Genomic DNA, 12,369 nt, shown 5'->3' with positions numbered 1-12,369 from the left:
ATCATGAATATTACTATGCCTGTACATTAGCATGGACTGTTAATGTACTCTGCTCTTCAAGTATTAATTAAATCAGGAACGCTCTATCATGCCCAACCTACCAGGCCCTTGTGGAGCCAAACTGGTCCAGTGGCCAATCCATCACTGGTCACACACAGGCTCTAACCTTAAGGCGGGATTTTCAATCAAACCCAAAGTCATCAATCTTTCCTCACTTCAAACATGGGCTTGGTGTCTACCTGTGCTAGTTGGAAATGTCTGCTCTTAACGCTTGCAATTGTCAAATAATGTCGTATCCTACATTTCACATGAACTTGAAAAAGAGAATCCTGTAAAATAGGCACACTTTTCACAATGAGGTCAGGCTTGTATCACAGGGTAAGAACTATAAAAGGGAATGTACTGAGGATGAATAATTGAAAGGGCTGATAAATCACTACTTGGCAACTCTTTAGTACATTATTGATGTAAATGCACACACTAGTTGCTAATGTGAATTTCCTGCCAGTTAAAACTCATTTTACCTTTGGTCGTCGCACAAAATCCCACCCTAACCGACATAAATTGTAGTCTGCAGTAGATGCACTTTCTCTATCCCCCCCCTCTGCATCTCCATGTTTTTTTGCTGTCGCATTTCAGATACAGACGACTGGACCGGGCTGATAACATGCTGACAATTTAATTTCCTCGGTATTAAAGGAGACTTGCTGGGTTTTGAATTGATGCCCCTTGGTGGTATAAAAAAAAAAATCCTTTATAATCTTTTTCTCTCTCTCTCCATATAACAGATGATGGGAACATTAAGGGTGTAAAAAAAACTTCTTGTGTGTTATCTTTTGTATGGCCATTTTTTTACACTCCTTTTTCTCTCCCACGCTCTCTCTTGGAGGGAGTCCACTCAACCTTAGCTTTCATGTTGGCGGAGCCAGCCTTCACCCTGCCCTGGGTGTGGTGCCCACATGCAGTGCCTGTATTGCAGTTAGACGTAATACCCTAATTGGCAAGCTCTTTACTGGCACTCCGCCGGCAACAGGCCCTCACCCTGTCAGCTAATTGACACCATGAGTGGGCATCAGCAAAGCTGTGAAACGGTAGGGATTGATTGATTGATTAATGGATGAACAATCAGTCTCAAAGGTTGATGACGAGTCGTAATGTTTGAGAGGACATCTTTTCACCATCCTGCGAACACAAAAACTGAAAATGATAACGAGCTCACTTCATTATTATGTCTGGAATCTGCATCATGAACACTTGAAAAAATGAACAGTTGAACTTTGTGTGTGTATTTGTGCTTCCTGGCTCTTTAATTTCTGAGTAGTTCACTGCCTTCCCCGTCTCGGCTCTGACAGAAGAGCTGTATCAGTTAGTGGGAAGTGAATGTTTGGCGCAGCTAATGGCACTTGCGGCACACATTTTGATTGAACGGTGGGGAAAACTTTGACATGGAGAGAACAAAGACGGTGTAGCGTCGAAGTCTGTGAAGAGCTGAAAATTCTGGGTGCTCTATGTGCAGAAGGCAGGAAGTGAAGATGTGGAATAAATAGAGGTGCTTAGAAAAAGCAGACAAAATAAGGATATTGATTTAAGAAGCCATTTCAAAAGCAACCTTCAATTAGGAAACAAAGCAATCTTAAACTTTAAACAAACATGAAACAAGAATAAATAAAGTACAGCGACGCCTCAACAAGCAGTGTTTCTGGGAAGTAGCAGGGAATTTAACGGCAGGTAGGTTAGAGGTGACCCTGAATCTGTTGACATAGACTTGATGGACAGATGCTGGGCTGCACTGCGAGCCCCCAGCCTAGCTTCATCAAAACTCAAGGACCACCTGCTGCTGCGGGCAATGAATATGCATGAAAAGACTGCAAAAATGTCCACTGCATCCTACAACCATATGGAGGTGTGTAAGGATTCTCATGTACAAGACAGGCAAGGCACATACGTGCATCAACACACCCTGACACTGTATGTTCCCCGCATTCATGTCCTCGCCCTCTGTCTTTCCGTCGACATTCTTCTCACCTCCTACCTGACAAAGGTTGTCCTCTTCTCTCCAGCATTCACTCTGCTCCCCCCAGGGTTAGCTTTGTTGTCTAAAACCAAGTAGACGTCCCTCCATTTTCAGGCTGTTCACCGTGTCCTCTGCCGAAGCTATGTGGTGGAATTTTCCATGTCTGACTGAACGCAGGCACACTTTCTGGACACATCTGCCACTTTGTTGTACCTGTATCCTGTTACTATGTACTTGACGTTGCATACATCAAACAAGCTTGCCTGTTCATTAGTTAACAAGGTTAGGCAAAACATACCCATCCAATTTCAACAAAATTCACATTTTTATTCATATTTGGTGTGTTTTTTGTCAAGGAGAGATGTTTGTGATTGTGTATAATTTGGTACTGATCTAAATTTGAATTTTTCATGGAGTTTTGCAGAACTGCTGTGCTTCTTTAGCTACAGCATATTTCCTTTTCAGTCTCTTTCCACCAAAGTATCATCTCCTGACATTTTTCTGTTTCCCTCTTACATATGCCCCCCGTGTCTTGGTAATAAAGGTTCAACCATTGTTATCTCATTGGTGCATGTTGGACGTGACAGATGAGCAGGGACCTCCAGAGGTTGCGCTCTCCTGGGCTCGCGACAAAGGCAAAGACTTCAACTTCGAGACGATCTATCAATCAGTTTAGGCTGCAGGCGCCTGATCGGCCAATTAATCAATTCGTGCGCCCAGCAGATGTTGTCGTCGTTCCTCAGTAGAGCAGCGGCGCAGTCGGCATCTTCAACAAAGACCTGGGGGGCTTGAAGTGTCAGGGAGTAAAAAGAAAATTGATTTTTCATGTTTCTACCAGGATTTTAAGCTTTGTGCGCTCACAAGCCATTTATTTTCACCGGAGGATCATTTCCCCAGATGCTCTTCCTGAAAAGATCTTTAGAGGAAGCAACCCGAGTTATCTCTGATGTGATTATTCATTACCATAAATTCTGCTGTTCATGCGTTCCACAAATAAGTGAGCATATTTTGGAAACTTCAACGTATTTGGAGGCGAGTAAAAGCTTTCAGGATCATTAAGTGTTGGTTTGACCCATGGTCAAAATCAATGAGGTCCAAACTCTGTAAGGACACTTCATTTGAATGCATCTACGAACATTCATTGAGACCACCTACATCTTTTGCCCCATGACCTTTGCACTGGACTTTTGGTCCCTGTCTTGGTCGAGTCACCATTCTGACACGTCCGGTTGTTGGATCGTTACTATGCAAAGAGATCCCGAGGGGGAGTCAATCTGTCTGGTCAGAGGTGATGGCTTCATCTACCTCAGTCCTCCTACCTGGCTTGTTTCAGGAGTTTGTAAATGTACGCCATATTGACATGGAAACATTTGATACAGGCTTTGGACTATATCTGAATGAAGACCGAGCTGATCTTTACTTGCAATGATTGGATCGTAATTGGAAATATGCAACTTTAAAGCAGCATCTGTAGTTCTGTTCTCTCCTGACTCTTACCATGTACCGTACGCAGGCAAGCACTTTTGCCTTATTTGTGGAAATGTTAGCAATTTCCAAAGTCTGGAATGTGTCCCTTCTTCATTGATGCCTTTCATTGGTGGCTAAAGGGGAAATACACACACATTCTTATTCTATCCACATGCTGACCACATCCCTCTTACTTCTATCTCCCACATCTCCCGTGCCACCTCCATCTCAACCATGCCAATTAACACCAAAGCACGGTCACATTGTGCTGCACTTTGACCCCACCCTCACCCCCTCTCCTGCTTGTTGGAGCACCCCAGGCCACTCCAGGCCGGCTGCTTCGCTATCACTGCGTCGCAAAGCTCTGTGATAGATGGGAGCCGCCATGACCTCACCGTTCTGCAGCACTCGCGCGGATGCCGTGAGGTTGCATTGATTGTGATGTTACTCCTGACAGGCTTGAGACAGACAGGGGGAGTGGGGGTGAGGGTCGAAATACACCAATGTTATGGATGAGGTGTTGTTAGTTAATGCGATGAGATTTGATTTGTGTCCTATCGATCTTGGCACCCTGTAAGATTATTTTCATCGAGTGGCCGCTCAGTGTAACTTTAAGTCATGTCTTCGTATTTCGGTGCTGACGGCTTCATCACTGAGGTGTGAAATGAGGATCACATTCAGAAAAGCCGGTCTTGAATTGTTTTTGTTTACATACAAATGACCATTGTAGTCAGACTATTTTTCTTCCGTTTGGCTTTATTTTTTGTGTTACAGAACACCAAGTAGTTGGGCAAGAATGGGAACAAATCCTTACAGGGGAACAGCAGGTGCCTGACACCGCACAATTCAGCCGTGTTCATCATTCTGCCATCCTCCACTACCTTGCTTCACAGCTCAAACTGCGGCACTCGGCTAATTAAAAAACACGATTGTCCTTAATTATTCAACGGCTGGCTAATTGATATTCACAGAGGCATTCACCTCGCCTAAATGATCCATTTAATCTGACCACCGCGGTTGCAGTTCTATTGCCTTGTCACCCTGAGCCATTGTGCTACTATACCTAATAGGAACTCAGGAGAGGATGGCCACAAGTTCAGGGAGGTATAAAAGTTTCGTCTTGGTGGTGAGCCGCTTTATGAGTTTAAATATCTCTGTAAATGCCACTCATGTGTAAATTCCGTCTTTGCAGAGGTGATTTCTCTCTCCCTCTCCAAACCTTTCATCCAAATTGTGTTTGTGGTTGTAGAGACGTGCTTTGTCCGGGCTCAAAGTGCCATACAACGAGCGCTTTGTCATTCCCGGATGAATCACTTTTTATTGTCCTAAATCTGTCGCCTCTTTACCCCCCTCAAATTTACTTCTGTGGCTTCTGCTCGTCTCATCTTTTCCCTCCTCTCATTTGTCTTCCCTCAAACCTGCAATCCTCTCGTCCTCAAGCCACAGCCGCCTCTCCATTACAGGGACAAAAGGTGTATGGGCAGTGGTGAGCTTGGCACTATTGTTTGGCCTTAAGCGTGATTAGATTATCTTTTAAAGTCCACTGAAAGGGGGCGATCAATTGGAAGTAATCCTGACATAGTGTGCACATCGGTGCCTGAATGTGTCGTCCAGGAGGCGGGCCAACTTGCCCGCCAGCAGATTTAGTGCGCACGCAAAAGTAAAACCCCAGGGTACTCATTTTCTATCACAACCTGTCCTCCTTTAATGGCACCTTAAGTCTCGCCTTCAGCACACATTTATCTCCGCCTGCCCACTCGGCCTCTGTGGGTACAGCTGCTGTGTGTGTATGTGTTTCGGATCATTGTCTGAGGGTCTGTTTGCGTCCCGTCGTCTGAGTGCATCTTATGTCTGTGAAATCTGACTTCTTCAGGCCCCAACATTGAGCTTAATCATGTGTGTGAGTGCTCACAATGAAGACCGAAATGTTCCAAATGCAACTGCACTAACAAGTACATTGTCGGTGCTTGTGTGGCACTTCTCCAGGCCCTCAGTGACATCATCAGTCATAACGCATGCAGCTCCACCCGCAAGTGAATGGAGTATTTGAACACAGATGCTTATCGGTGTACGGTGAAATTGGATGGGCTAATGCATTTTTTTCATTAGGTGTACTTGCGTCATTATCTCTGTCTCCTTCAAACAAAAGCGCTGGCTTCAAGGCCTCATTTGCATTGCTGTTATCCTCCCCAACAGTCCTTCGCAGTGTGTAGGTATATGCCATGAATGCATATACATGAAGAACGGTGTAGCTTCTATAAAGTACACTATGTATAGCTTGTGAGTGAAAAGTCTTTGTTGGAGATTTTAAAGGCTCAAGTGTGAATAGTAAACCTCCCCAGAAGTCATGTTAAGGAAGTTCATGGTTAATTAAATAAAGTACTAATTCAACGTTAATATTCTTCTTTGCTCCCTTGCTTTCTTTGCTTGCTAATCAGGAGATTGGACTTTGGGTAAGTATTTGACAATTTCCAATCAAAGTGTTTTTCTTTTCATGGTCGAGCCAAGGATTTCTTTTTCCACTTGAGTTTTGTCAGCCATTGCATACACATTTCAACTGAGACCTTGAAGCTCATTGCACTGCTGCAACTTCAAAGATGCTTCAAGTACCTTGTTCGTTCTGTTAAAACTAAACGTGTATCTCAGAATACCACACATTCTCCTCTTGATCTTTTTGGATATTAATTGAAATTCCTAATGTCATGTTTTTTGCTTAGAGTACCATAGAAACTGCAAGTGAACTAAAGGTTGAAAATAAGTTCATCCGCCGTTCAATCAATCAGACAGCAACATTCCGAACCCCTTTTCAGACTCTAGGCGCGCCGCTTACCTTCCTTTACTTGTTGTTAAAAACGCCACTTCAGATTCAAGTCTTTGACCTTCTCTTAAATGACATTTTTTTCCTCTTTGCAGTTCAAGACATTCAGTTTTATTTTTGGTGCTCCACACTATTAACCGTACGTTAAGTAGTGAAGGTCACAAAAGATAGGTCAGCATAGTAAATGTATATGGCTGTTGTGCCTGTTCAAACCAATGACTGATGTTATCCTTTTGGGATTATAGGACACTGGCGTTGAGGGGACATGTAAATATTGTGCAAAGTATTTTTTGCGTTCTACTGTCTGACTTGTTTTGCAAGATTTATTACTTGATAAGATTTATCACAATTTGTACACTATCAAAAATATGCTGTCATTATTCTTCTGTCTGAAACTGACTATGTTTATGACACTTCACCTATCACATCTTGGTGTGTGTGTGTGCAGGCTAAGCAGCTGGAGGCTAAAGAGGCTGACCTAAACAAGCAGGATGCTTTCTACAGGGAGCAGGTGGCTCGGCTGGAGGAGAGGGTGAGTTTGCAACATCAACGTTAGCCTGAAAATGACTTGACTGCATTGGGAAGCAATAATGGTATTCACGCCAATATTCAAATGGCATTGTTTCATATGCACTTCCTACAGTAGACGCATTTACAGGCTACCGTCCACATACAGTAGTTGGGCTCACTAAAGGTTTAGCAAAAGTCATATTTTCACCACATTTAAACTGTAAATCTTAACGCATCTTTCTCAAGGACAAAGGGTGAAATGTCTTCCTTCGCTTGTTGATGTTTTTCTCCTGTCTGTGGAAATTGACACTCTAACCCCCACTCATAGCTCCAAACTAAATCCTGTGTGAATGGGTACAAGGTTATATCACGTTGTGCACATGGCCGCTTCATGCCGGGCCACTATAAGATACAGTACCTGCAAGTCAAGGTGCAGGGTCAATAGTAAGTGAGATGCCCAAGCACTCGTGCTGCTTTCATATCCTGTTATCAGATGCCCTGTTGATATGTTGTTGAAATGTTCCTTCCATGAAAGAAGGTGAAAAAAAACATTGCACGGGCACATAGTCTCAGCAAGTTAACCTCAAAATGTGAAATTAAACTTTTACCCCCAAAAAGTTGAGATTTCCCATTGAACTTCTTATTCATCGTGTTTAGTAGATGTTAGAAAGGCATCCTGGTCATGGGCAATACAATCATGGATTAAAAAATATATATATTTAGTATAATTTAACCAATTATTACACACTGTAGTTAGCAGGGTAGTGTGTGTTGTTATCTGCAAATTTTTGAAATGAGTTTCATTTTCATTGCCACATTTATTTTGAATTGTGATGATGACACCAAAGGCACTTATAGCGATATTGACCCTGGAGCTCCTTCTTATCTTCTTAAAAAATATGATTTAAAAAACGCACCATATAGAAAGCAGCACTAGTTTGAAGATGGTTGAAAAGATAAGTTTCAAATAACAGAGAGGTTTTATCGACTCCAGGTAGGGACCATTCATCAGCCACCTTGTCCTTTGATCAATAACGTGTGGATCAAAGTGTCAAAAAATCACCTTCACACGCTAGAACAAGGCTGGAAAGGGGGAATCATAAGCGGGGGAAAAAATGTGAGAATCCAGTGATAAGTTTGGAATAAAGTTAGTGTCTGATGCACCCACTGCGTCTCTCAAAAGTCCAGTTTTGCTTAGAAGCGGTTCTTTTTCGAGCAAGAATGCAGCAAATGGGATTTTTGAAACTTCTTCACAGTATCTCCCCTCGCCATTCTTTGCCCTACGTCATTTTACCTCAGGCTGCTCCAAACATATTTCACTCTGGTGGAAAAGTAGCAGAGGAACACAGAGAAACAGAGAGAGAGAATATAAGCCTGATATATATTGCACGTCTGTTCCAATCCAACATGGCCATTCATCAGAGAGGCTCCCAGTGACAGGCCATCAGCGCGCTCGCAGGCAGCTCAGCCTGATGCCTCTGCTGCTGCTTCTCATTGGGTCCACAGTGAGCAAATAGCCTCTGAAAACAATATCTATATATTTATTACATCTTCACTCGATACCTGCCTGCTGTAAAACAATCTCATATTTAACAATCAACCGACCTGTGTTTTCTTTCTTTTCCGGCACATCTGTCTCTCTCTGGTCTTTCTCTTATCAGCATTTTCCCTCCACCGCACGCTAATTCTATTTTTTTCCCACAAGCAATTTTTCATCTTTTCTAGCTTTCTTTTTCACCTGGTATATTGATGAAATTGGATTTATTTCTGCCCTCCCACAGAGGCACGTCAGTGGCATTAGTCACTACTGAAAGGAAAAGTGTTTCGAAAAATAATGGTTATCTTCCGATTTCTCAGGTGATATTGCCCTTATGAATCACATCTGAAAATCCTTCTTACAAAAGGAAGTTGTATCCCTCACTTCCCTTTGCAGAAATGCATTGTGGTGCATGGTGTGGTTCCTGCTTAGCTGCAGATAAGCACCAAGAAGAAGCCATTAGTACCTACAGTTATTTGGCCCATTCATTAAAAATGTCCAATTAAGCTAAAGGATGTTTTTTCATTGTTTTTTTTTTCCTGTAATGCAGCTTCTATCGTTTCCATATCGCCGCAGTGCATTAGTGGTAATGACTTAATTTGTCTTGCGACGCACTGTCCACCGCAGCCAAACCAAAAATGTCATTTAATCCAATGTTGATAGCAATTGATTTGTTTGCAGGGTAAACGCAGCCAGGATTTTGTTTATGTGGAGTCTAAATTCCTTGACAGTGCCTTTTAAAAAGAGCCTTTTTGCACCATAATGTTGCCGGTATTTGTAAAGACATTCATTTGAAAAAGATACTTTTCAGTCAATTATTTTGCAAATAACGGTCCCAATTACCCACTGACTGATTTGAATGCATGTAAAAAAAGAAAAAAAAATCAACTTTAGCATTTGTGATGTCTTTAAAGTTTTATATGATTTTACTAGAAAATTTTCATGAGTTTATTTCAAGCAAAAGTACTAATTGTGCTTTGTGATCCAAAATGAGAATGGTCCCTCTTGTCTCATAAATCAGTTGCCAAATAATTTTTGAGACTTAAATTGAGCTTTTCTAATTTTGTGCATCAGCGTCAAGTTCCAGCCACCAGTGTATGGCAGTTGCATCTGTCAAGGTGTGCACATGACAGTGCATACATTAATTCTGTATTGAAAGTGCCAATCACTGTCTGTGGAGGCTTTTTGTCTTCCTAGATGGATTAGTGGCGATGATTAGTGCCAACTCTGCCATTTAGACAGGCATTACTACTTTAAATTTATTATTCTAGGCCTCTCCCTATCCAATGGTTCAACTCTAACATACCGGAGAATACTTTTTTCTGTCCACTTAAGGGAGCGCTCCAAAATCAGCTTTTTATCTGCAAACACAAAAAAGGGGTACCTCTAAATCCCTTTTCCCGCGCTCTTGACAGTTTCTTTGTATAAAATGAAAAGCACTCTGCTTAAGGCCAAGAGGGCACAGATTTGGCATGAGCTTACAAGTTATCTTTTTCTAACTTTTCTTAGTTTTAGTTTTCATCTGTCAAAGACAAAACGAGAGAACCGTTTACATTGACTTGTATTTACATTTATACGCATACAGCAGCTAATGTGATATTTCTTGTAAGCTTTAACGCTTGGCTGTGGGGCAACTATAGCTACTAAAGTGATTGGATAAAATGCAATCAATTAGCCTTACGGTTTTGACTAATTAATGAACAAGCAGTCATCCATTTGACCTAATTGAAAACAATAGCCCAGTTCAAATCTTCCATCTCAAGCACATACAAAGGTTATGTGAAATACAATTTACATATCGATGTCACAAAATGTGCGTCATCTTTTTGAATTATTAGGTACAGGTGTCCCATTTGTGTCGGACCGTTTTTCACAATTGTCATGTCCCATCTCGCGTCGGCTCTCCAACACGACTATTGATCTTTTTTAGCAGTGCAGCTCATTCCTATTGATCTTTTCCTGAATGATGATAAATGCCTTCCTTTATGAGAAGGTTGAGCCCGTACGGATACAACTCATCCATTCATCCATCCATTTATATGCCCGCCACAAAGTGTACCTCGAACTGGCCGTGTAGCTCAGCAGATCAAAAGATTCATTCTGGATTATTTGTGTAAAAGATCTCAAGTCTCTTTCTGTGTCCATGCCATCAAGGTGTCTCTTGCATTTTACAATCTCTCTACTGCTCTGTCATTAATGTGCACAACAGCCAGCCAGGGCAAGAGATGCAGACCTTCCTTGAGTAGTATAAATGTTGTCGCAGTGAGGTTATATGGCAATGTTTGAAGAAGTAATTCAGATGGAGTGGCCACACAACGACTTCATTTACGACAGGCCCACCGGGGGAGATTGTGACCCGGTGGGCGTCTGTACATTGTTTACTAGCAACCCTCTGACCTTCCATGACTGCAGCTTGTTTTTGTTCCAGCTGGTAATAGGCTTGTCCTTACACAGATGCGGGTACCACTTTGCTCAAGTGTTTCATTTTACCCTGATTGCTTTTATCTGAAAAGTTGCCTTGCATGCTTTTGTCTAATGCACATTTTCAGGAAGAGTAATTTGGACCTTGAGCCTGTTTTGTTTTTGTTTACAGAGTGCTCAGTTCTACAAGGTCACCACAGAGAACTACCATAAAGCCGCTGACCAAGTCAATGCCAAGTTCAAGTAAGTCCCTACTCACTTATTCCAATTCCAACACGAGCCTGTCAGTCCGCCACTATCCCAAAAGAACACATTGATCACAATTCTATGCCTGATATTGAATTGAATTATGCAAGCCACATTCTAACCCATGGCATTCAATCAAAGGCAGCATTAGTACAGCCCATTAGCTCATGTTGATGATGCAGCTGAGTGATAAGCCTGATGGCATGTTGATGGTAGCTGACAGGGCTTTTCTTGTGCTCGTTTATAAAGTGGCGGTGTACGAAGGCTTATTGGGCTGTCGTTAATTGAAGGTAGCACAATCTTGAAACTCCCCAGCCATTTTGTTCAACTCTTCTGAGGGATCCCAAGATGTTCCCAGATCACCTGAGAGACCGTATCTTTGGTGTGTACTGGAACTTGCAGTGGGTCATGCCCAAAATATTTCACCAGGGAGGCGTCCAGTTGACATTCTAAATAGATTCCCAAACCACCTCGCTCTACTCTGAGCCCCTCCCAGATGACCGAGCTTCTCAACCTATCTCTTAGGGAGAGCCTGGATGTCCTACATAAGAAACTTATTTCGGTTGCTTGTATCGGCCATCTGTTGGTCATGACCCACTGCTCGTGACCTTCGGTGAAGGTGGGAATGTAAATCAAAAGCTTTGCCTTTCAACTCAGTGCCTTCTTCACCAAGAGGGCATTGCACCCTTTTCCGACGGAGGACCATGGCTTTAGATTTGGCTTTAGATTTGGAGGTGCTGATTGTCATCACAAGGTTATTAATAATCAGTGACAAAGCCCAGCCTTGGCTGATGGTCAAACTTTCATTGGAAATGTATCTGACACTAATTGCAGAGGGATTGAACAGACTGTTCGCTCCATGCATGTGTACTGTATTCGGTATACCAGTAACTCTGATGTGTAAAGATTGATTACTGTATTGAGGCCATTAGCTAAGAAGGTAATAACAAACTAGCATCCAAGTAGTCTTGTGTGTTGCATGTATCCAACACACACATGTTACCCAAGTACTTGAAGAATCCCTCCCCATCCTCGTTCCATTCATCTTCTTAATAAGAGGCCATTAGACTCCATAGTAATGTAGGGAAAGTGGATGAGGAGGCCGCGAGCGGTGGGGCCAAATTGGGCCCCGGCTCTCAGGAGGCTGAGTTTATTGTGTTAGCTTGTCATTAGCCAGTGCTAACACAAGGATCATTGTCTCCCTGAGAAATGCTGGAAACTGATTAGCGTAGCCCACCAGGGGTGTAGTGCTGGACTTGCGCAGGCTGGAACTGAGACTTCCCAAATCGCATTAAAGCGAGAAGGGGGGGGGGGGGTATGGTGGGATCACTCACTGGAATAACATTTGTGCCAAAT

The 12,369-nt window shown here is 42.6% G+C and overlaps 1 protein-coding gene across 4 annotated transcripts in view; it reads left to right on the top strand.

The window, feature by feature from the left end:
- chchd3a (coiled-coil-helix-coiled-coil-helix domain containing 3a) overlaps positions 1–12,369 on the top strand; it is a 40,088-nt gene that overhangs the window by 16,161 nt on the left and 11,558 nt on the right. For 3 of the 4 annotated variants that reach the window (XM_077545310.1, XM_077545314.1, XM_077545313.1), the window contains exons 6-8: positions 5,920–5,934; positions 6,748–6,831; positions 10,940–11,010. In XM_077545310.1, coding sequence (XP_077401436.1) covers positions 5,920–5,934; positions 6,748–6,831; positions 10,940–11,010 — 170 coding nt within the window. The remainder of the gene's footprint in view (positions 1–5,919; positions 5,935–6,747; positions 6,832–10,939; positions 11,011–12,369) is intronic. The other variant, XM_077545312.1, reaches the window with a different exon arrangement.

The sequence above is a fragment of the Vanacampus margaritifer genome, chromosome 15 (assembly GCF_051991255.1).
Source record: "Vanacampus margaritifer isolate UIUO_Vmar chromosome 15, RoL_Vmar_1.0, whole genome shotgun sequence".
Lineage (NCBI taxonomy): Eukaryota > Metazoa > Chordata > Actinopteri > Syngnathiformes > Syngnathidae > Vanacampus > Vanacampus margaritifer.
This window is presented reverse-complemented; position numbering and strand designations above follow the sequence as displayed.